The sequence below is a fragment of the Hyperoodon ampullatus genome (assembly GCF_949752795.1).
Source record: "Hyperoodon ampullatus genome assembly, chromosome: 3".
NCBI classification, from domain to species: Eukaryota; Metazoa; Chordata; class Mammalia; order Artiodactyla; family Ziphiidae; genus Hyperoodon; species Hyperoodon ampullatus.
The window spans coordinates 376,248-398,078 of NC_136916.1; the positions used below are offsets into that span (position 1 = coordinate 376,248).

Below are 21,831 nucleotides of genomic sequence, written 5' to 3' on the forward strand. Positions count from 1 at the left end.
GGGGTTAAACCGGTGATTGAGCAGATGTGGTCCCTTCCTTGTGAAATTTACATTTCCTAGCTTGTGTACATCTTATATTCATTACCCCTAATATGAGTCAGAAATGTAATAAGGAGTGGTTTGGTTTTAATGCATTTTCCTGAAAGAAGATACATAGAAAACATTTTTAAAAGTACAACCTAAAAATTGCCTACTTAAAATAAAACACCCCTGTAATTCTCTTTAAATCATTGGTTCTCAACCTTGATCCTATGTCAGAATCACCTGGTGGGAAGAGTATTAAAACTTCTGTCATACCCTAGTTAAGTCAGAATCTTCGTGGGTTCAAGCTAGGCGTCTGTATTTTTCATTTCCCAGGAAATTTTATTGTGCCACCGGAGTTGAGAACAGTGGCTTTCAATGAAATGGGTTTCATGTGTAATAAAAATCTTAAATTCAAAATGGTAGAAAACCTATACTTTGTTACATTTTTTCTAGAGATGAGGCAGTATTTGTTGGTTTTTATGTTACATTTGTCAGTTAAAAAAAAAAAGTCTTATTTAAATTTTAAGTTTTAAATGAGCTTGATATTTTAATAATGCTGTTCAACTTTCTGCTCTTAAATTAGTATGTTGAAGGCTTTTACTTATACTTTGTTTTGTTTAATAATAATTGATTGCCACTTTTAGGATACTGCTGGTCAAGAAAGGTTCAGAACATTAACTCCCAGCTATTATAGAGGTGCACAGGGTGTTATATTAGGTAAGGTTTTACTTTAATATACCGTTTAAAAAATATTGTTTTATTACTGGGGAATTTCTAATTTTCCTTGTTTGTGAAGGTCAATAAGTTTTTGTTTCATTTTTCTTTAGGGCTACTTTTATGTGACTTGAAGTTATATTAACTTCATGTAATATTAATGAATATTTAAACTTTTAAAATTTTGTCTCAGCCCTTTGTCTAGCAATTAAAAAAATAAAGATCAGAAACATGTACTAAGGAGTGGTTTGGATTTATGCATTTTCCTGAAAGAAGATACATAGAAAACATTTTTTAAAGTACAACCTAAAAATCGCTTACCTAAAACAAAACACCCCTATAATTTATCTGGTTTAAAAGCACATGTTGCTGAGGACATAATTGAGGACCAGTCCTCCTGTCACTGGTCTGTCTTAGAGTATTACCAGAAACCAATCTTCAGTCAGCAGCTTACAAATATTTACTGCCAGATTATAAAAGGAGAGTATTGGTTGCTTAGCAGAATCTGTTTTATTAGTCTTGAAAAATAGCACAAAGCACTTAGTACTATTGATTTATAATCACACAGAACTTAAAAACCAAGTGTGGATTTTCAATATAATTTATTGAAAAGTGCTTGTTCTTAATATTCCTGAGAAACTGTTTAAAATGAATATTGATCAATTGTAGGGAGAAATCTCTTTTTATATATCGTGACTTGTGAGGCTTTGGTTTCATTTCTGTTAATTTGACAGTGACTCTCATAGTTTTGGTTCAGCATCTCCTAAGTTTAGAAAACACTTTAAATTAATAAGCTCTTTATTTAGTATAATGCAGAGTGATGTGAGATGAAAGTGAAAACAGAGGAAGACGATCAGGATTCCACCCACTAACTTTACATGTTTTTTCAAAATTTCAAATTCTGGTCCTTGTGAGAAATAAAATAACAGGGTCATAGATGTTGAAATTTATGTAAATTTTTTTGGTATTTTGCCACAGATTTGAATCTAAACACCTTTTGGTTTTCAGACAAACTTTTTTTATTGTTATAAATGGAGACAGCTGTTGTTTTGCTTAATTTTCAGTTATCACATAGGATATAATTTCATTTCTCTCACAACATATGTAAATAAAGTTGAAGTATGTATGTAAATGCATATATATTTTTTAAAAATACACTTGTTTTCTTCCAACTGGATCAGTAGGCACTGATTTTTAAGCATTGAAGGCTTAAAAAACAGACTTGTCTGTATAGTAATGTCAGTTCCTAGTACATATCAGAAGTGTAATGTCATTGTTTCTTACTTTTGATATTTATTTAATAAATGATTCTTTTTATTTCAGTTTATGATGTCACAAGAAGAGACACCTTTGTTAAACTGGATAATTGGTTAAATGAGTTGGAAACGTACTGCACGAGAAATGACATAGTAAACATGCTGGTTGGAAATAAAATTGATAAGGTGAGAAGTCAGACACTTGGCAGTTTGGCTCTATATTTTGGTAGCTTTTCTTAATCTTTGATTTACCTTTTAGGAAAATCGTGAAGTTGATAGAAATGAAGGCCTGAAGTTTGCACGGAAGCATTCCATGTTATTTATAGGTAGGTGTGTGAATCTTTGTCTTTTCATTATTAATGAAGAGTTTTTAAATGGAGTTTCTGTTACATTGTTCTCTTTATGAACCATAAAATGTGTGTATATAGCTTGTGCTATAAAACTAACCAACTGTAGAACCAGGTTCCTTATTTTTCTTTCTGTGAAAAAGAACAGGATCACATCATGTGAAGCCTGACAGAGCACAGTCACACCGTTCCTCTCCTTCAGTAAAGCCAGGAACCCAGCCCTGCAGTCATACCTGCTGGTTCATGTGCTGGCAGCAGTGGCACCACCTGAGAGCTTATTAGAAATGCTTCATTTCAGACCCTAGCCCAGTTTTTCTGAATTAGAATCTGCATTTGAGAAAGATGTTCATGTGATCTGTATGCACGTTAATGTGTGAGAAGCACGGTAGAGCAAGTGTTGGCAAATACAGCACGGGCCAGATGTGGCCCCACTGTTCGTATGGGAACACACCATGCCCGCTCATCTGCGTTGCTGTCTATGGCTGCCTTTGTGCTTCATGGCAGAGTTCAGTCATTACAGTAGAGGCAGTATGGCATCAAAGCCTGAAATATTTACTCTCTAGCCACTTACAGAAGACGTTTGTTGACCCCTTGTCTGGCATAGTGGGCTGCCTCTACCAGTTGGGAGCTTTTAAAAATTACAGCTCTCTGGGCCTTACTTATCACAGGTCTGAAACAGAGCCTCGAAGGCAGTTTATAAGAAACACACTAGTTGATTCTGATGTGAAGCCAGCCTTAGGAATTACTGTTTTAGCTATTCCACTGTATTAGAACCTAGTAGGAATCAGGAAATGGAAATGGGAGAACATCACATATAAAGAGAAGTGGGGTGGTATAAGTGGAAGGTATAGGGAATTTTAGAAGGGGATTGAGTAGTATCTCTACTGCTTACTTGCTAGGTGTCTTTCATTTTTATATGTTAGTTTGTTCAATTAATATTTATTGAACACTGAGGATACAACAACAAAATGGTCCAACTTCCTGTCCTCAGGGAGTTTACATTCCAGGCTGGGAAACAGACTTGTATAAGTAAGTAGTGCTATGCAGGAAATAAAACATAGTAAGGGGAGAGAGAATGACCAGGGTGGGAGGTAATAAGGAAAAGTTCTTTGAGAGAGTGCCATTTGAGCAAGAATTCGTGGTATGAAGATCGAGACGGAGAGCGTCTCAGGCTGAGAGAATAACAAGTATTTCCTGAGGTAGGAACCAGCTTAGTGTGTCTGAGCAACAGGAAGAAAGCTTGTGGGCTGGAGCATAGTGTGTGCTGGAGGAAAGGGTGGTGATGATGGGACAAGAGATCTTAAGAGGTCATGTTGGACCTCCTAGGATATGGTAAAGAAATGAATTTTATTCTAAGCAAGGTGGAAAGCAAGGGAGTAGTGCTGTGATTTGATATTCTTTTAAAGAGACTCATTTGTGTAGAAAATGGCCTGTGAGAAGCAGAAGCAAGAGGCTGGTTATTCTCTTACAGTGGCCTAGATGAGGGATGCTGGTGGCGCTGACTGTGGTGGCAGTCGTGGGTGGTGGGAAGTTGGCAGATCCAGGAGACACTTTGAGGGTAGAGGTGACAGCAGATAGGTTGGGTGTGGAGGGTAAGACAGCAATCAGGATAAGTTCAAGTCTCTGGCATGAGCAGCTAGGTGAATGGTGGTGCCGTAACTGAGATGTGGAGGTCTGAGATAAGAACAGGTTTAGGCAGAGGAATAGGGAATCACGATTTCTGCTTAGACATGAGACCTGTCTTTCAGACAACCAGTGGACATCGTGGTCATTGGCATTTAGGTGGCATTTAAAGTCATGGGATTGGAGCAATCACTACAAGAAAAACTGGATAGAAAAGGGCTGAAGATTGAACCCTGGGGCACTCCAACAGTCAGAAGTCAGCAGGAAGAGGAGGTGCCAGCAAGTAAGGCCGTGAACGATATGCCAGTGAGAGAGGAGTACCAGGAGTGTTCAGTGTCCTGCAAGTCACGTGAACAAAGTGTTTAAAGGAAGAAAGCGGTCAGCCGCATCAAATGCTGCAAGGTGTCAAATGAGAAAAGGACGTTGGATTTGACAAGGCAGAGGCTGTTGGTAGTCTTTAAAAGAATAGTTTCCATGGAGTGGTGGGAACAAAAGTCTAATCAGAGTAGTTTGAAGAAAATTTTGAGATAAAGTGGAAACAACTTATATGGACAACTCTTTGTGACAGTTTTGTTTTGAGAGAGTAGAGAAACCAGGTGGCTACTGGAGGAGGTGTGGGCTGGAGGGCAGGTTGGTTGGTTGGGCGGGTGGGTGTTGAATAAGATGGACAATAATTTTGGTGGGATTTTAAGCTGACTGGTATAATCCAGTAGAGAGGGCACATGATTTTTCAGTGAATGAGAAGGGGTGGGATCCCGGGAACTAGACAAAGGGGGGGCCTCGGATGGCAGCCGGGATGGTTCACCCGTTGTAACAGGAGTGAAGGCAAAGCCTAAGGATACAGATGTAGGTGGGCTGGTAACCCTGTTAGTGGGATGATCAGTAGTTCTTGCCAGGTTGTTTCTGTTTTTCTCAATATAGAGCTAGATCATGAGCTGAGGTAGAGGAGCTTTAAGATGACGGAATAAATAGTCATCTCAGACTGGAAAAAAAGGTAGTCACTGGGGAAATACAGGATTGGGGAGCAGTGCTAAGTGTCCACATGCATCTCATGAGCATAAATTTAAAATGGGACTAGTGTTCATGGTTGTATGTCATTTATGCAACCACCTATATAGCTGCTGGGTCACAGGCACAGAGCAACCAGATTGTTTAACTTAGAGCCTAGATTTCCTTATTCTAAAATGGGAATGATACCTGCTTCAGGGGCTAATTTTAAGAACTAAAAAAATTAAGGAAAGAACTTTGGCATAGTATTTGAGTAGGGCTTTAAAATTTACAACTCTATCACAAAATCTTGGGCTTATATACCGCTAGTCTTATGGATAGAATTTAAATAGCTCAACTTTGAGAGTTGCAGGAAATTCGCTAATCTTAAACCTGTGGGGAGAGATTTGGCTTTTTAGATATCATCAGCTGATATTTCTGCTGTAATAGTTTTCCAGAAAAACATAGAAATATGATCATATCTGACATTTTTCCTTGAATTTCAGAGGCAAGTGCAAAAACCTGTGATGGCGTACAGTGTGCTTTTGAGGAACTTGTTGAAAAGATCATTCAGACGCCTGGACTGTGGGAAAGTGAGAACCAGAATAAAGGAGTCAAACTGACACACAGGGAAGAAGGCCAAGGAGGAGGAGCCTGTGGTGGTTACTGTTCTGTGTTATAAACTCTGGGAAACTCCATCTCTTGCATATTTGATCAGATAATGTCATCTTTCTGTATATAAACTCTTTAACTGCTATTTTAGGGTCCTTGCAGTTTGCACATATTTGTTTTGTATCATGGCAGTAAATATTTGCGAGAAATCCCACTTATCAACTTTTCCAGGTAAAACATTATGGTAAGCATGCACAGTTTGCAATCTGCAGTTTTTTATGTAACATAAAATAGGTGTACCTTTATAAGTACATTTGATTTTATGATTTACATTCATCATGTGATTTTTTTAAAAATCCACTTATCTAGTGTATGTTGATACAAGGTCTATTTCTGGTCTCCTTTTCATTTAAATACTCATCAATTACTGAATTAATTGGTATGTAGAACTCCTAGGACCACTGGGAGATATACAGGTATCATCAAACCTGGCAAATTTCCCTTCAGAAATAACAAAGAGCATGATTCCATAACTTTTCTAGGATGTTTGCTGATGGATTCTCTTTTAGTACTAAGCAAAATTCTCTTTACAGGATGTAGTCCAGGCCAATTTATAATTAAACCTCTGTTTGTTCTGATGTTGTTCTGATGCTTCTAAAAGAGCATCGATATGTTAAAGAAGTTTGGTCTTACTTTTTAGTTCAAGAGTAGCTCAGTTGCTTAACTGCAGTTTTAATTCTGTGATATGTACATGGGATTCATGACCCTTTGTGCAGCATTTTTGGTTATGTGGTATTTGACAGGATGGCAATAAGGTTTCCCCCCATTTTGTTTTCAGAAGGACAGGAATAGTGTGTTTATGTGTTTATGTGTTTACTACTTGTGTAGTACTTAGTTTTAAAAACAACACCTTTTCCCATAAATGTTGGTGGTGTTTGTCCAAGTACTTCAATTGTAGCTTGTGTAATGTTAATGAATATCTGTATCTTATGACTTCCATAAATGGCTAGTTGATACTCAAAAACCTACTTCTGTGTTTTGAGGGTTGGGGGAAAACACACTAAATTATAATTTGAGAAAGGCATATTGCTTCCAGATTTTGATGTATGTGGGAAAATACTGTTGCAATGAAAATCTTGGTAATTTACTGTAACAAGTAGCCAATAGTTTATCAAAACCAACTTGTACAGACTAATAAATCTTTTCCACAGTACTCAGTTTCCTAACCTCTTGCTATTGTACACTGTATATTTTTTCACTCATATATTTAATTTACATTGATCTCTGCTATTTTAAGCCTCCAGATAAGTAATTTGTCCTTTCAGGCAGGTTACTCTAATACCCCTCAGTAAGATTAATAAGAAATATTAATTTCTGGGCAGTTTGTTCTCTGTATACAGTTGCAAATGATAAACATTTTTGTGGGTCACCTTTGCAATATGTGTGATAATGGGCTGAAATGTACATCTTCACATAAGAAAACCTTACATTCTACGTGGTTCACACTTGTTAGACTACATTACATTTGATTAAAGGTTTTCTGCATTATGTATGTTTTTACTAAATATGAAACATACTACTTTAATGTTGGAGAAAGATAGCTAACACATGTACTTAACGATTTGTTGTTACATTAAAACTGTAGATTTGTATATTTATGTAGTTTCTGTATTGACATTTCTGTTTATTGCTTTTTGCTCCTTGAACTATATATAATACTTTCTATGCATTGGATTGTCTTGATTTGGTCAGAATTTGGATACATATGAGTCACTTAACTTTTAACAACTAATTTTGTTTGATTTATATTGTAACCTTTTATAGTTTTTAAATAAATATAGCCTGCTTTCCCTAGATGCATTTGTGCAGGAAGTATTATACATTTCCCTGTTACTCTCATCAGCTGAGGAAGTCCTGAATACATTGTGATTCACATTGTCACTATTTTGTTGCAAGTTTCTTGTTTCATAGTGTAGGTTTTCTAAGTGATGTAGTAGTAATATCTAAAATTAGTCACTTAACAGGATTTTGTCATTTCTTCATTTCTCAGTCATTTGTAGTAGTTTTAAAGTGCCTCTTGCAGATGGAGAAAATCAGAACAATTAGAATATAGTGTTTTGAGTCTGGGAGTACTGAGATAGACCTAAACAAAAAAATAACTTCAATTTATATTAACAGTAATAGTTAACATTTATTGAAAGCTTACTGGGTGTCAGGTCCAGTTCTAAGTGCTGGATTATCTCATTAAACCTCACAGCGACCTTAAGAGATTGGTTGGTACTGCCATTATGCCCATTTTAAAGATGAGTATAATGAAACTTAGATAGGTTAAGTAACTTCCCAAAGATCACAGAGCTAGTCAGTGATGGAGCTGGATTCCAGTCAAGGCATTTTCACTCCTGAGTCCGTACGCTTAACCACCGCTCCCTTTGCTATGGCTAGTTTTTGTTTTAACATAGCAGGTTTATCATTCTTTTGTTATGTGTAATAGAAGCTTTTCAGGTTTTTTGGTTATAGAGTAAATCCCATTGATGAAAACCAACTGTGTAAATCATTTGACCTAGAAGTTAAGGTAGTAGAGTAGGTGGCCTCTTAGTTCTTTTACCTCCTCATAGTGGAGTGAAAATCTTTGACTTAGTAAAGGTACAAAATCAGGGGACTTAGGGCACCTTAATTTCCTATTTTTAATTGGATATGGGAAAAGTTATTAAATCTGGGAACAGCCTTTCGGCTCAAAATTGAAATCTAGGGGATGTTTTCATTTCAAGTACTCAGTTGCCATCTGCACATTCACACTTGGCTTTCTAACTGAATACAGTGGAATTGGACTTGATTTTGATTCATTGTAATTTGCATACTTGAAATATACATGATTACATGATTCTGTTTTAAGTGTGGGATAGCACAGACCTACCTTATATCTATAATGTCTTTAAATACAGTTTAATATATATTTTTTCTAACTGATTTTCAAGTGAACTGGGATAATCCTCTAGATCCAATAGCTTGTAGGTCTTTTCAGTATTCAAGCATTATGCTTCTGTATTTTGGGGTCCATTTCATCAGTCATACTTATGAAGTTTTTGCATCCTTCATTTATTTCCCTTGTTAGAGATAGGAATAAAAGCATTTAATTTAGAAGATATTATACTAGTTCTGACCCCAGCTATGCTGAGGGTAATCAACTATAGATTTCATCTTGGGTTTTGTCTGGAAATGTTGAAGGAAGAGAATAGAAAGAAATAAGCTGAGTCAACACTTGGAGCTAAGGAATATAGATTTACCCAGGAATCTCCATTTTTATTTTTTATTATCATTTTTAATGGGAACATCTATCAGGTTGGAGGAAAAGAAACATGCTCAACTTCTGTTACATTATGGGCTTTAAATTTTATTGTTTGTTGCTAGCTTTTTGTTTCATATTTAGGAATCAGTGACATTTCTGATAGTGGCATAAAGTTTGCTTCAGGGCCTCTTAGTTACAACTGTTTTGTCACAAATGTTTCCAGTAGTACTGTGAGCTTCTCTTCTCACAGGAGCTGCCCCCTCACCATCTCTCTCTCACACACAAGCAATGTTTCTTTTTTTCTTATTAACTTGATAAACAATAAACTATGTAATTTTATTTGTATTTCTTTGAGTACTAGTGTGGTTGGGCACTTTTAATATTTTATTGGATATTTGTATTATTTTCTTTTGTTCCTTGTTCATGTTATGTTGTGCTTGCCCATCCGGCATCCACCACCCACTTTTTCTTTGGGTAACTGCCCTCCATCATCACACATGCAGCTTGGATGGGATTGTCGCACCTTCAGCTCTGGAGCTGACGTGGTTATCTTTAACCAGTGCCACTTCCCCCCACTCCCCACAGTAAATGGTTCAGATGAGGCTACTTAGTTATAAAATGTTTGCTAAGGCTTCCTCAGGAACTGCGGAAGAAGACACTTTCTTGGAGATAATGTGGTGTGATAATTCTGAACTTGCTGCAGCCAGCTTTTCTATTTAAAGGAGCCAGCCTGAGGGCAGTACTAAGAAAATAAAAGTGTGTCCAAGTTGGACCCTTGATGCAATCTGGAGCCTCTGGATCAAACTGGACCTGAAGTTAGTTACACTTCTGGACTTTTCACTTATGTGAGCCAATAAATTCCCTTTTGGTTTAAGCCAGTTTGAGTTGGATTTTTTTTCTTGTAACCAGATGTATGCTCTGTGAGTGTATATGGTCTTTGTAGGGGCTCTTTGTACACTGAGTTCAGTATGTTGACGACTATCACTTGAAAAACCATTATTCTTAAGTAACTTAATATTTTAGTGAGGTTACTTTCATATATTTCTTTGTGGATATATACCTATATATAATTTTAAGGGCTCCTTATTTTATAGGGTGTCACGTTTTTTGGTTTAATTTCCTCTGTCATCCCAACATTCACTCTTCCCTTTTCCCACCTGACATAATCATTGTTACAGCCTGGCATGTGTACCCTTTCTGCCTTTCTCCATGCCTCTTTAATCGTATGCAAGTATGTATATATACATTATTTTACTCTTGTTATTTTACAAGAATGAGATTGTCTGTATATTCACCTCTGCATGTTGCTGTTCTTACCTAACAATAGACTGTGAAAATACCTCTAAGCCAACTTGGATGCATCTATTATCTATTTCAATGATTGTACAATATTAATATTCCATGGTATGGACTATCACAGTTTATTTAACCATTCCTCTAGGAATGGGCACTTACATTGTTTCCATTTTGGCCTTTGCAGATGGTGATGCAATAAGTATCCTTGTACACATATCGTTTTGTTTCTATGGGATAGATATTTAAGAGTTGGATCTATGGGCCAAAGAAAATGTATATATTTTCTAGTTTTGATAGATCTTATAAATTGCTTTCCAAAAATCTGTAACAGGGCTTCCCTGGTGGTGCAGTGGTTGAGAGTCTGCCTGCCGATGCAGGGGACACAGGTTCGTGCCCCGGTCCAGGAAGATCCTACATGTCACAGAGCAGCTGGGCCCGTGAGCCATGACCGCTGGGCCTGCACGTCCAGAGCCTGTGCTCCGCAACGGGAGAGGCCACAGCAGTGAGAGGCCCACGTACCTCAAAAAAAAAAAAAAAAAAATCTGTAACAATTTACATTTCTACTAGCAATATGTAAGGGTATTGCTTTTCCCCCTGCATTCCCCATCAGCAGTAGGAGGTGTTCACAAAATTTAATTTTTACCACTTTGATGTACATTAGTTTGCATTTTCTGCAGAACATTTTTTCATGTTTGTAGGCTATTTGGAGTTACTCTTTTTTGAAATGATTATTCATATCATTTGTCAGTTTTTTTCTGGTTTTATTATGTTATACGAGTTCTTTGTATAGTACAGATACTAACCCATATATATGTAAGTTTTAAGCATTTTTTTCTAACCCAATGTTTGTTTTTCAGTTTGTTTATGCTATGTTTTTTCTTACAATTTATTTTTTAATATTTTATACCTTTTGGGTTCCTCGGCTCTTAGACTGTACATGCAATCTCCTTAACCTCTTCTGAGACTTTTGTTTTACTTTTTTCTTTTTAAATCCTTAATAACTTAGAATTCACTTTTGCTTATGAGACAAAGTAGGGAGCCATCTTATTTTTCATATGGGTAGCCAGTTGTGTCAGTACTACACATTAAATAAACTTTTTTTTCCCCACTGAGCTGAAATACCAATTTTGCCCTAGATAAAATTCCCATAAATACTGGAATCTACTTTGGCCTTCTATTTTGGGCTCTCTTCACCTTGGAAGGTTATGGATTTCAGTGTAATTGGTTTTCTTTAATCCTGTGTGTTTCATTTATGCTTTAAAAACATTCTTAGAAGGGCTCTGTGGGTTCCATCATACTGTAGCAGAGGCCTGGCAAAACAAAGGTTTTGATGTTAGTGGCTCTATAGTATGTTCATGGCTGATAAGGAAGTCCTTTCTCACTCTTTTCAATTTGTTGTTTTTTTACATATGATTCTTTCACTTTATCCTTTGCCCATTTTTCCTTTTTGTGGTTCCTTTTTTTAATAGAGATCTTTTATAAAATGTGATATGGATACTAGTCTTTTGTCACTAATATATATTGCTGAAGTCTTGTCACAATTAGTGGTTTGTCTTTTGAATTTGTTTGAAATAGTGCATAATTAAAAATTTTAAACTAAGAATTTAATCATTTTAGTCCATTTGTAAAAACTAGAGTTCTAATTGGAATCACCTAATATTTCTACGTTAATTATGAGAAAACTGATAATGGTAAGACTTGACATTAGGAAATGAGATATCTTTCTGTCTATTCAGATTTTATACTGTTTTTATATTTATAGTTTTCTTTACATAGGTCCTGAACCTTCCTTTTTAAAACTATTCCTAAGAACTCGTGTGTGTGTGTGTGTGTATAGAGTTGGTCTTCTCATTTCAGAATCTATGAACTTGTTGCTAGTAAGGAAAAGCTGTTGACTTTTCTATCTATCCAGCTGACTAATCAGTTTGGTACTTTGGTTTAAAATAAGGTTTCGTGGGACATCCCTGGTGGTGCAGTGGTTAAGAATCCGCCTGCCAGTGCAGGGGACATGGGTTTGAGCCCTGGTTCGGGAGGATCCCACATGCCATGGAGCAACTAAGCCCGTGAGCCACAACTACTGAGCCTGCATTCTAGAGCCCACGAGCCACAACTACTGAAGCCCGTGTGCCTAGAGCCCATGCTCCACAACAAGAGAAGCCACTGCAATGAGAGAAGCCTGCACACCACAAGGAAGAGTAGCGCCCATTCACTGCAACTAGAGAAAGCCCAGGCACAGCAACGAAGACCCAACATAACCAAAAATTAATTAATTAATTAATTTAAAAAATCAATAAGGTTTCTTTGTTTTCTAGGTAAAATAGAAAAAATATAATTTGTAATTTTAATACATATATATTTATTTAGAGGAAATTACAGCCATCTGTTTTGTTTCTAATATCATTTTGAATCTTTTTTTGACAAAGTGCTTGGAGGGAGCCTCCCATTTCACAACTGCTGTTAGGGTCTGCGGCCTTCCAAAGAGGCAACTAACATGCAGCTAGCTCCTCGACCAGCCCTCCCAGCCTCTCCAAGGCCAGGGGTCTTCTTAGAATTCCACAGGCTGAGCTCTCCCTAGGATCCACCGCTTTCTGCTTTTTTCTTATGTAGTCATAGTGAGACTTGGCTATTGTTTCTGTCGGTGTGAGACTTGGCTATTGTTTCTGTCGGTGCTAACTTCATGTTTTCTAAGATTCATAAAACTGAGGATTCTATGTTTTTCTACATGCTGGAATACTTAATTTTAAAAATGGGTATTGCCTGTTTGTTGTAAGTTTCCTAGACTTGGTTCTCAGTTTCTTCAAATTGAAAACGGGATAATAACAGTCTCAATACTTTGTAGGGTTGTTCTGGGCATTAAATGAATTAGGGAGTACAAAGCTTGACAGAGTACACTTCAATAAGCTTAGCTATTATTAGCATATCATGATTATTGGTCTTCTTAGTTTTTCTATTCTTAAGTCAGTTTTTATAATTCACATAGAGAAAACAGTGGAGTTTTTTTTTCTTTTGAGATTTAAATTTTTTCTGGAACAAAATTGGGTATACTCATTTGAAAATTATTTTTCTAAGGTTATAGTTTCTCATTCCATACGTGTATATGTGAATTTTCCTTTTTTTCTTCTGCAAGCAGTTTGTCTCTTTGGTCTTTCCAACAGGCAAAAACTAGCATAGAAGAGTGAACTGGGAATAAATGATACAGTAATTTCTAAGAGAGCCAATAAGTGCAAATGAGGCACCTGTTGAGGATGCTGCCAGGTTCCCTGCATTGTGAAGACCTAGATGTTGACAGCCAACCCCACGTCAGGCTCTAAGGCATCCTGCGTGTCCCAGCCTCTGAAGTCTGCACCTGCCACCGTGCCAGGAAATAGGACAGGCTCCGGGCCATGAGGCAGTTGTCCTCTTGAGAGTCATGTACCTTTAGCCATATTTCCTTCACTAGGAATTTTAAGCTACTTAAATATTCCTGTGTGTCACACTCATACCACCTTTTTTCGGTTAAAAACACAAGCAACATCTAAGTTTTCTCTAAAACAACACTAATAAATCTTGCAGTGCTGGATAGAGAGCATAACCATGTACATTAATAAGCATGTCTGTTTACATGTATCTCTTGCACAGTTCACTTTTCATTAATAGAAATACGAATAAATCACTCTTTACAAAATGACTTCAGAATTATAATACCAGTAGAACTACCAAGCATGAACCTGCTAAGAAAATGTCAAAATTCACTTGCATTCTTTTTAACCTTACGGTGTTTACCTCACTATGGATGTACAGTCAAGTGTTCAAATTACTTGAATACATATTTTTCTATGTGGTCTTATTATCTATTTGATATAATTTCATTTGTTCCTGCGTATATTCAATTTTAGGGTTACTTTTTTCATCCCTTTTAATTTATTTAGTCTTGAATAATTAAAACATTTCACGTGGCTCAAAAGTCAATACCATATAAAAAGCTAAATCAGACAAGTCTTGTTCCCAAACCTATTGCCCCATTGTGATGTTGCCCTCCCCATATGTAGTCCTTATCAATAGGTCCTGGTTTATTCCTCCTATGTTTGTTTTTGCAAAAATTATGCAATATTCTTTTTTTCCATTTCTTACACAAAAGGTAGCATGCTGTAGACACTCTTGAATCTTGCTTTTTTACTTAACAGTGTAACCTGAAAAATCACTCTATGTATCCTCAGTTTGTAGCGTTCTTCCTTTCTTTTTTTTATGGTTGCAAGTCCTCCATTGTCCTGGGTTGCACAGTTTATTCAACCAGTTGCCTGTGAATGGGCAGTGAATAATCGTATGTGTTGTTTTGTATCTGTGGAGGATAAGTTCCTAAGGCAATTTAAAAAACCTTATTTTTTTATTTTTTTTGCGGTACACGGGCCTCTCACCGCTGTGGCCTCTCCCGCTGCGGAGCACAGGCTCCGGATGCGCAGGATCAACGGCCATGGCTCACGGGCCCAGCCGCTCCGCGGCATGTGGGATCTTCCCGGACCGAGGCACGAACCTGTGTGCCCTGCATTGGCAGGCGGACTCTCAACCACTGTGCCACCAGGAAAGCCCAAAAAAGTCTTTATTGAAGTATATTTTACATAAAATAAATTCACCCATTTTAGGACTGTAATTTGATGGGTTTTAGTAAATACATACACTTATGAAACCGCTATCACAAGATCTGGAACCTTCCTATTACCAGGACATCCAAAAGTTCCCTTGTGTACAATGTTTGGTCCCTTCTTCCTCCCATCTCCACTATGCCTGACACTGCCTGGGGCTTCCTCTGTGACCCCAGGCAGAATGGCTCTGGCCTCTATTGTATTCTCCACCTGCGAATTCTAGACCTACAGTTTCTCCTCTTTTATCCAATAGAGCCAGCCATCTTTTCTCCATTTTGCATAAATCTAGAATCATAATGTTCTTCACTGCCTTCACTAAGAAGACTTTTTTCTTCAATTTCTTTAATATACTTTTAACATGTTTTTGGGAGGACGTACAAACAAACTCACGTGCTTGGGTGTACCCTCCTAAGCTGGAGCCATCTTTTTATTAATTGAAATATAGTTACGGTACATTATTATATAAGTTACAGTTGTACAATATAGTAATTCACAATTTTTTTTTTTTTTTTTTGCGGTACGCAGGCCTCTCACTGTTGTGGCCTCTCCCATTGCGGAGCACAGGCTCCGGACGCGCAGGCCCAGCGGCCATGGCTCATGGGCCCAGCCACTCCATGGCATGTGGGATCCTCCCGGACCGGGGCACGAACCCGTGTCCCCCGCACCGGCAGGTGGACTCTCAACCACTGCGCCACCAGGGAAGCCCAGTAAGTCACAATTTTTAAAGGTTATACTCCATATATAATTATTATAAAATATTGGCTATATTCCCCATATTGTATAGTATATCCTCATAGCTTATTTTATACCTAATAGTATGTACCTTGTAATCCCCTACCCTTATACTGCCCCCCCCCACTTTTCTCTCTCCACTGGTAACCACTAGTTTGTTCTGTATATCTGTGAGTCTGCTGCTTTTTTGTTATATTCACTAGTTGTATTATTTAGATTCCACATATAAATGAACAGCCATTGTTAACTAGCGAGGTCAACAAGAAATTGTTGATGGGGGGAAAATGTAGAACCAAAGGATGGGTGTTCCCAATAGGGTCAAATATTTTAGAATGGATATATCAAGGCAAGTGAGCTAGAAAGACAGGCAATAGTGGAGAGATGCTTGATAATGAGATTCTGGGAGTAGATCACAGTTACAAACGTGTGTGTGCCTGATGTGGGGTGAAGAGGCCAAAGTACTAGATGGGTCATGGATGTTCCTTCAATCAATAGATACACAGTTGAATTAGTTCTAGATTCTATTCTGTTCCACAAATGTAGTCCTCTGCCAGATCATAATGATTTGATTTGCAATATATTTATAAATCGTTTTCCCCCTTGCAATTTTTTTTAACATCTTATCTCGGCAATCATTTTATCCAGTTACAAAATAAAGTTCTTTGGAATTCTGACAGAAGCCTCATTATATTTATATATTAACTTACAAGCTGACATTTTAAAAAGTCTTCCCATCAAGAAACATGGCATATCTTTCCATTTACTGAGTTCTTGCTTTTTGTCTTTCAATAAAATTTTAGAATCTCCTTCATATACACCCCCTAGCTATATTTGTTAATATATTCCTAGGCATTTTACTGTTACTATAGTGTATCATGGGTTTTTTTCTTATTTCTTTTTCTCTGTAATAAAGAAAAATTAGTTTATATGTTTCTTATAAACATCATCTTAATGAATTTATGAATACTAATCTATTTAGTGTTTCTTATTATCTAGGTTCATAATAATATGTGTGAGTAAAGATAATTTTATCTGATCCTGATTTTATGGCAATAGTTTCAGTATTTTGCCTTTTAATGTACTATTTGCTTTTTTCATTTCAATAAATAGCCTAATTAGTATATTGGTTTACATTCATACTTTTAATATTTGAATTCAGTCTTATTAGGAATGGCAGTTGAATTTTTTCAAAATTTTTTTTGCCACCTATTGATACAAGCAAATGGTTTCATTGTTTTAATGTAGGAATCATGTTGAAGATTTCTTGTTGAAAAACCATCCTTACATACTAGGAATATATCTTACTCGTCTGAATTGTATTTTTTTAAAATATTCTACTGGATTCAACTTACTCATATGTTTGTAACTCTTGCATCTATAAGCTATCTGAAGACATCAAAGGAATCTTGTAAATTGATCTGTCCTCAGCACCAAGAAAAGGGCAGCTCATGCATACAATTGTGTTTCCCCCCTCCACCCTGTAGACTTCTGGCATCTTTTATAGGAGTGAATTCAGTGAGCACAAGCTGTGTGGCCATCCAGGGAGGCCCTAGCTAGAAAAGTGGCCTATAGTAGATGAGTTTACCATAAATTTTCAAATTTATTGCCATATATAAATAGACGAATATATAAGGTCTCCTAATTTCTTCTGTAGTTGGGGTTTTACCTTGTTTCTTATCCCCTATGTATTTTCATTTTCTCTCTTGTATGGTCAGACTTGTTGGGGTTTAATGTGTTTTATTTTTATTTTCAAAGAACAAGATTTTATTTTATCAATATTTTAAATTCTACTTAATAATTTTATCCTTTATTTAAAAAAATTTTTTTTTATTTTGGCATAATTATAGATTTGCAAGAAGTTGCAAAGATAGTACAGAGTGGTCCCATGCACCCTTCACCCAGTTTCCCCCAGTGGTTACATCCTACATGACTATAATATAATATCAAAACCAGGTGATTGATGTTGGTCCAATAGGTGTGTGTATTTCTACATTTTATCACATATGTAGATTAGTGTAACCTCCACCTTATTTATGATACAGAACAGTTCCATCACACAAAGCTCTCTCCTGTTCTATCCTCTTATAGTCATGCCTCCCCTTTCCCCCATCATCCCTAGCCCCCAGCAACCAGTGTGTTCTCCACTATATAATTTTGTCATTTCGAGAATGCTCCTGGGTTCGCCAAGAAGTTCGTTTGGTTTTCCGTATGATGGTTCTAGTAGTACTTGGCTGTCTTTAACTTCAATTCAAAACAATTTTGTTAGATTGTATTGTGACAGCTGTCATATCAGTGTGCATTAAAAAATATCAAAATTGGTGAATTTTTGTGTAGCAATTTTAATATAGAAGATGCAAGAAAACAACATTTTTGGCATATCACACTTTAGTGTTTCAAGAAAGGTAAAAAACCAACTGAAACACACAAAAAAAGATTTGTGCAATGTATGAAGAAGGTGTTGTGACTGATCAAACGTGTCAAAAGTGGTTTGCGAAATTTCACACTGGAGATTTCTCACTGGAGGATGTTCCATGGTGGGGTAGACCAGTTGAAGTTGGCAGCGATCAAATCGAGATGTTAATTGAGAACAATCAATGTTATACCACACAGGAGAGAGCCGACATACTCAAAATATCCAAATCAAGCACTGAAAATCATTTGCACCAGCTTGGTTATGTTAATCACTTTGATGTTTGGATTCCACATAAATTAAGCAAAAAAAACCTTCTTGATCATATTTCCCCATGGAATTCTGTACTTAAATGTAACAAAAATGTTCCATTTTTAAAACAAATTATGACAGGTGATGAAAAGTGGTTACTGTACAAAAATGTGGAATGGAAGAGATCGTAGGGCAAGTGAAATGAACCACCACCAACCCCACCAAAGGCCGGTCTTCATCCAAAGAAGGTGATGCTGTGTATATGGTGGGATTGGAGGGGAGTCCTCTATTATGAGCTCCTTCCAGAAAACCAAACAATTCATTCCAACAAGTACTGCTCCCAATTAGACCAACTGAAAGTGGCACTCGATGGAAAGTGTCCAGAATTAGTCAACAGAGAATGCATAATCTTTCATCAGGATAACATAAGACCACGTGTTTCTTTGACGACCAGGCAAAAACTGCTACAGCTTAGCTGGGAAGTTCTGATTCATCTGCCGTATTCACCAGACATTGCACCTTTGGGTTTCCATTTATTCTTTACAAAATTCTTTACAAAGTTCTCTTAATGGAAAATCTTTCAATTCCCTGGAAGACTGTAAAAGGCACCTGGAAGAGTTCTTTGCTCAAAAAGATAAAAAGTTTTGGGAAGATGAAATTATCAAGTTGCCTGAGAAATGGCAGAAGGTAGTGGAACAAAAGGGTGAATACGTTGGTCAATAAAGTTCTTGGTGAAAATGAAAAATGTGTCTTTTATTTTTACTTTAAAACTGAAGGAACTTTTTGGCCAATCCAATATATAACTAGAATCATTTAGTATGTGACCTTTTAAGATTAGCTTTTTCTCACTCAGCACAATGCCCTTCAGATGCATCCAGTTGTTGCATGTATCAACAGTTCTTTTATTTTTATTGCTAAGTAGTAATTAATAATATGGCTGTACACGGTTCATTTACTCATTCACCTATTATAGGGCATTTTAATTGTCCAATTCGGGGCTATTACAAATAAAGCTGCTATGAAAAATTTGTGTGATGCCCAGAAGGGCTGGGCATCATCAAGGATGATGACCCAGACCCCCAAGGAGTGTGGGGGGCTGGATCATCATCCTTGATTCTTAATTCTCTGGCTTTCTTTTGATTTATTATAATTTTATAAAGTGTTCTTTAGTTGCATACTTATTTATTGTCAGTCTTTTTTAGTAATAGAAACATTTAAATATTCTCTACTGTATATAGTTTAGCTATGTTCCAGATATTTTGATATTAAGTATTCTTTTATTTGTAATGTATTTTAATTATATGTTTGAGTAGGAAACTATTCAGAGTGTCTTAATTTCATATTGTAAGGACTTTGTTTTTTTCTCTTTAGGTTAGTTTTTCTTCTTGTAAACTTCTAGTTTACAATTCAGTTATGGTTAGAGAATGTGGAACATAAAATCTCTGTACTTTTGGGGATTCTTTAAGGTTTTCTTGGCGGCCGAGAATTTTATTTTTTATTACTGTTTGGTTTGTTCATATTTTATCATTACTTATTTTAGATTTGCAGTTGTATAGCCTAGGGCAACCAAGGGCAAGAGCAGTTTACCTGGCATACTGTTGCAGTGTGTGGGGTTGCTGAGTTCAGAGCATTTAAATTTCCCAACTAGAGGAGAGCTGTGATATGAATGAAAAGGACTAGTACGCAAGTTGAGGAAGATGGCACCAAGAAGAGAGATAATTACAGAAAGAAAAAAAATGCTATTATTTACCATCTCCTAGGTGCCAGTTCCTGTGCTTGGCTTTCACTCATTAATCATTATTAAACTTCAAATGCATTCACCACACTGTACTGCATGGAATACACTATGTAAAGACACATGTGTTAAAGATGTCTCTAAGAGTGGTAGAAAAAAATTATTAAATTGTCACAACAATCCAGTGAGAAAGTGTGACAGTTTTTATTTTACAGAGAAGGAAATAGAAACTCAGAAAAATTAAGTAACTTTTCCAAGGTCACATAGCTAATAAATAATAGAGTTGGAATTTTGATTCATTTTTTAAAATGCATGGATATTAGAAATTTAAAACACATAATTTATAGAGAACAAAGTTTTATACAGATATATCTACTAAGTAAAATATGGGGCTTCCCTGGTGGTGCAGTGGTTGAGAGTCTGCCTGCCGATGCAGGGGACACGGGTTCGTGCCCCGGTCCGGGAAGATCCCACATGCCGCGGAGTGGCTGGGCCCGTGAACCATGGCTGCTGAGCCTGCGCGTCCGGAGCCTGCGCTCCGCAACGGGAGAGGCCACAACAGTGAGAGGCCCGCGTACTGCAAAAAAAAAAAAAAAAAAGTATCTTTCACATCTGCTATAGCATTGTTATTTTGTGTATTTGAGCTGTCAAATTCTGAAAGAGTTAAAGGATGTTATAATGATAGATGATTTTATCAAGTTCCTGTAGAGCTACATGTTTTAGCTTTATGTTATTTAGTCCATAAGGAAACAGAATGTACATATTCTTGGTGCTTGTATCTTTTATCATTACATAAACGCCCCCTTTGTCTTGTTTAATTCATTTGGACCTTGAATTTTGCTTAATCTGATAATATTGCAACCATGTACTCTTTTGTTTTTATTTCATTAATTTTTTCATGTTTATAAGGGAATATGGGTAATGTATATATGTTATAAAGAATAATATGACGAACACCCATTGAAGTCCTGCTGTGTGTGTGTGTATAAAATTTATTTTTGGAGATTTCTTCAATTTCTATACTTGGGAGATAAAATCAAAAATAGACTTTTTCCTTTAGATTTTCTCTTCCAACTTCAGAAAAATTTGAAGAATGTGCACAATACAGGAATTCAGATTTGTTTTAAAACGATGTTAATGTCTAAGTGCAAGCTCAAAAGAGTACAGCACTGGAGTGGGGTCAAAAGTAGGTGAACAAAGTTAGAAAAGCCTTACTTTTTACACAAGTTTGATGGAGAAGAGTTCCTTATTGAAGCATTCAAAGAGGATATGGAAATACCAAAATTCACTTAGTTTCTAAGTGATTAAGATGCAGCTATTGGAAATCCCATTTCAAGCTCCAGTGATAAATATCATTTGTATAAATTACATGTTCGATTCGTCAATTAACTAGATGGGAGGAATCCTTTCACAATGTATATTTATATCAAATCATCATGACATACATTTTAACTGTCTTACAATATGTAATATATTTCCAGTAAAACTGGATAAAAAGAGCTTTTCTTTTTTTCAAGAATGAGTCTTATAAAGGATACATATTAGGTTAGTATTTGAAAATAGAGACTGAAGTAAATTCAGTATTCTAAAACTTTATCCTCTTTGAATTTAAATTTAAAAGAAAACCAATCTTATTTTGTAGATGGATGGAGAAATTTCTATCCACATGGAATCAAATGTTTTGAAAAACTTAGAAATGCAACCAAGGTACAAGTGCTAGTGGAAAAAATGATGGTTGTCATTGTGTAAACTAGTGTTAATTTTCTAATTCACATAGAAGTATTTCAAATTGCCTACAACCTAGAACAAGACAGACAAGTTCCCTACTTTCCTGGAATTTATATTCTATTATAGTAGAACAAGACAGACAATTTAAAAACTAGATTTTGAGGTCATTTTTTCCCTTGATCAAAATGCACACTATAGCATATTATCCTC

At 36.3% G+C, this 21,831-nt stretch overlaps 1 protein-coding gene across 4 annotated transcripts in view; it reads left to right on the top strand.

Annotated features, from left to right (window-relative positions):
* The window catches only part of RAB18 (RAB18, member RAS oncogene family), a gene marked incomplete at its 5' end in the record, with an annotated part of 31,520 nt that extends 25,709 nt beyond the window's left edge, over positions 1 to 5,811 (top strand). For 2 of the 4 annotated variants that reach the window (XM_079700415.1, XM_079700416.1), the window contains 4 exons: positions 669 to 741; positions 2,062 to 2,180; positions 2,254 to 2,320; positions 5,458 to 5,811. In XM_079700415.1, coding sequence (XP_079556541.1) covers positions 669 to 741; positions 2,062 to 2,180; positions 2,254 to 2,320; positions 5,458 to 5,633 — 435 coding nt within the window. In that variant the 3' untranslated portion in view covers positions 5,634 to 5,811. The remainder of the gene's footprint in view (positions 1 to 668; positions 742 to 2,061; positions 2,181 to 2,253; positions 2,321 to 5,457) is intronic. The other 2 variants (XM_079700417.1, XM_079700418.1) reach the window with 2 other exon arrangements.
* Positions 5,812 to 21,831: the final 16,020 nt, after the last annotated feature.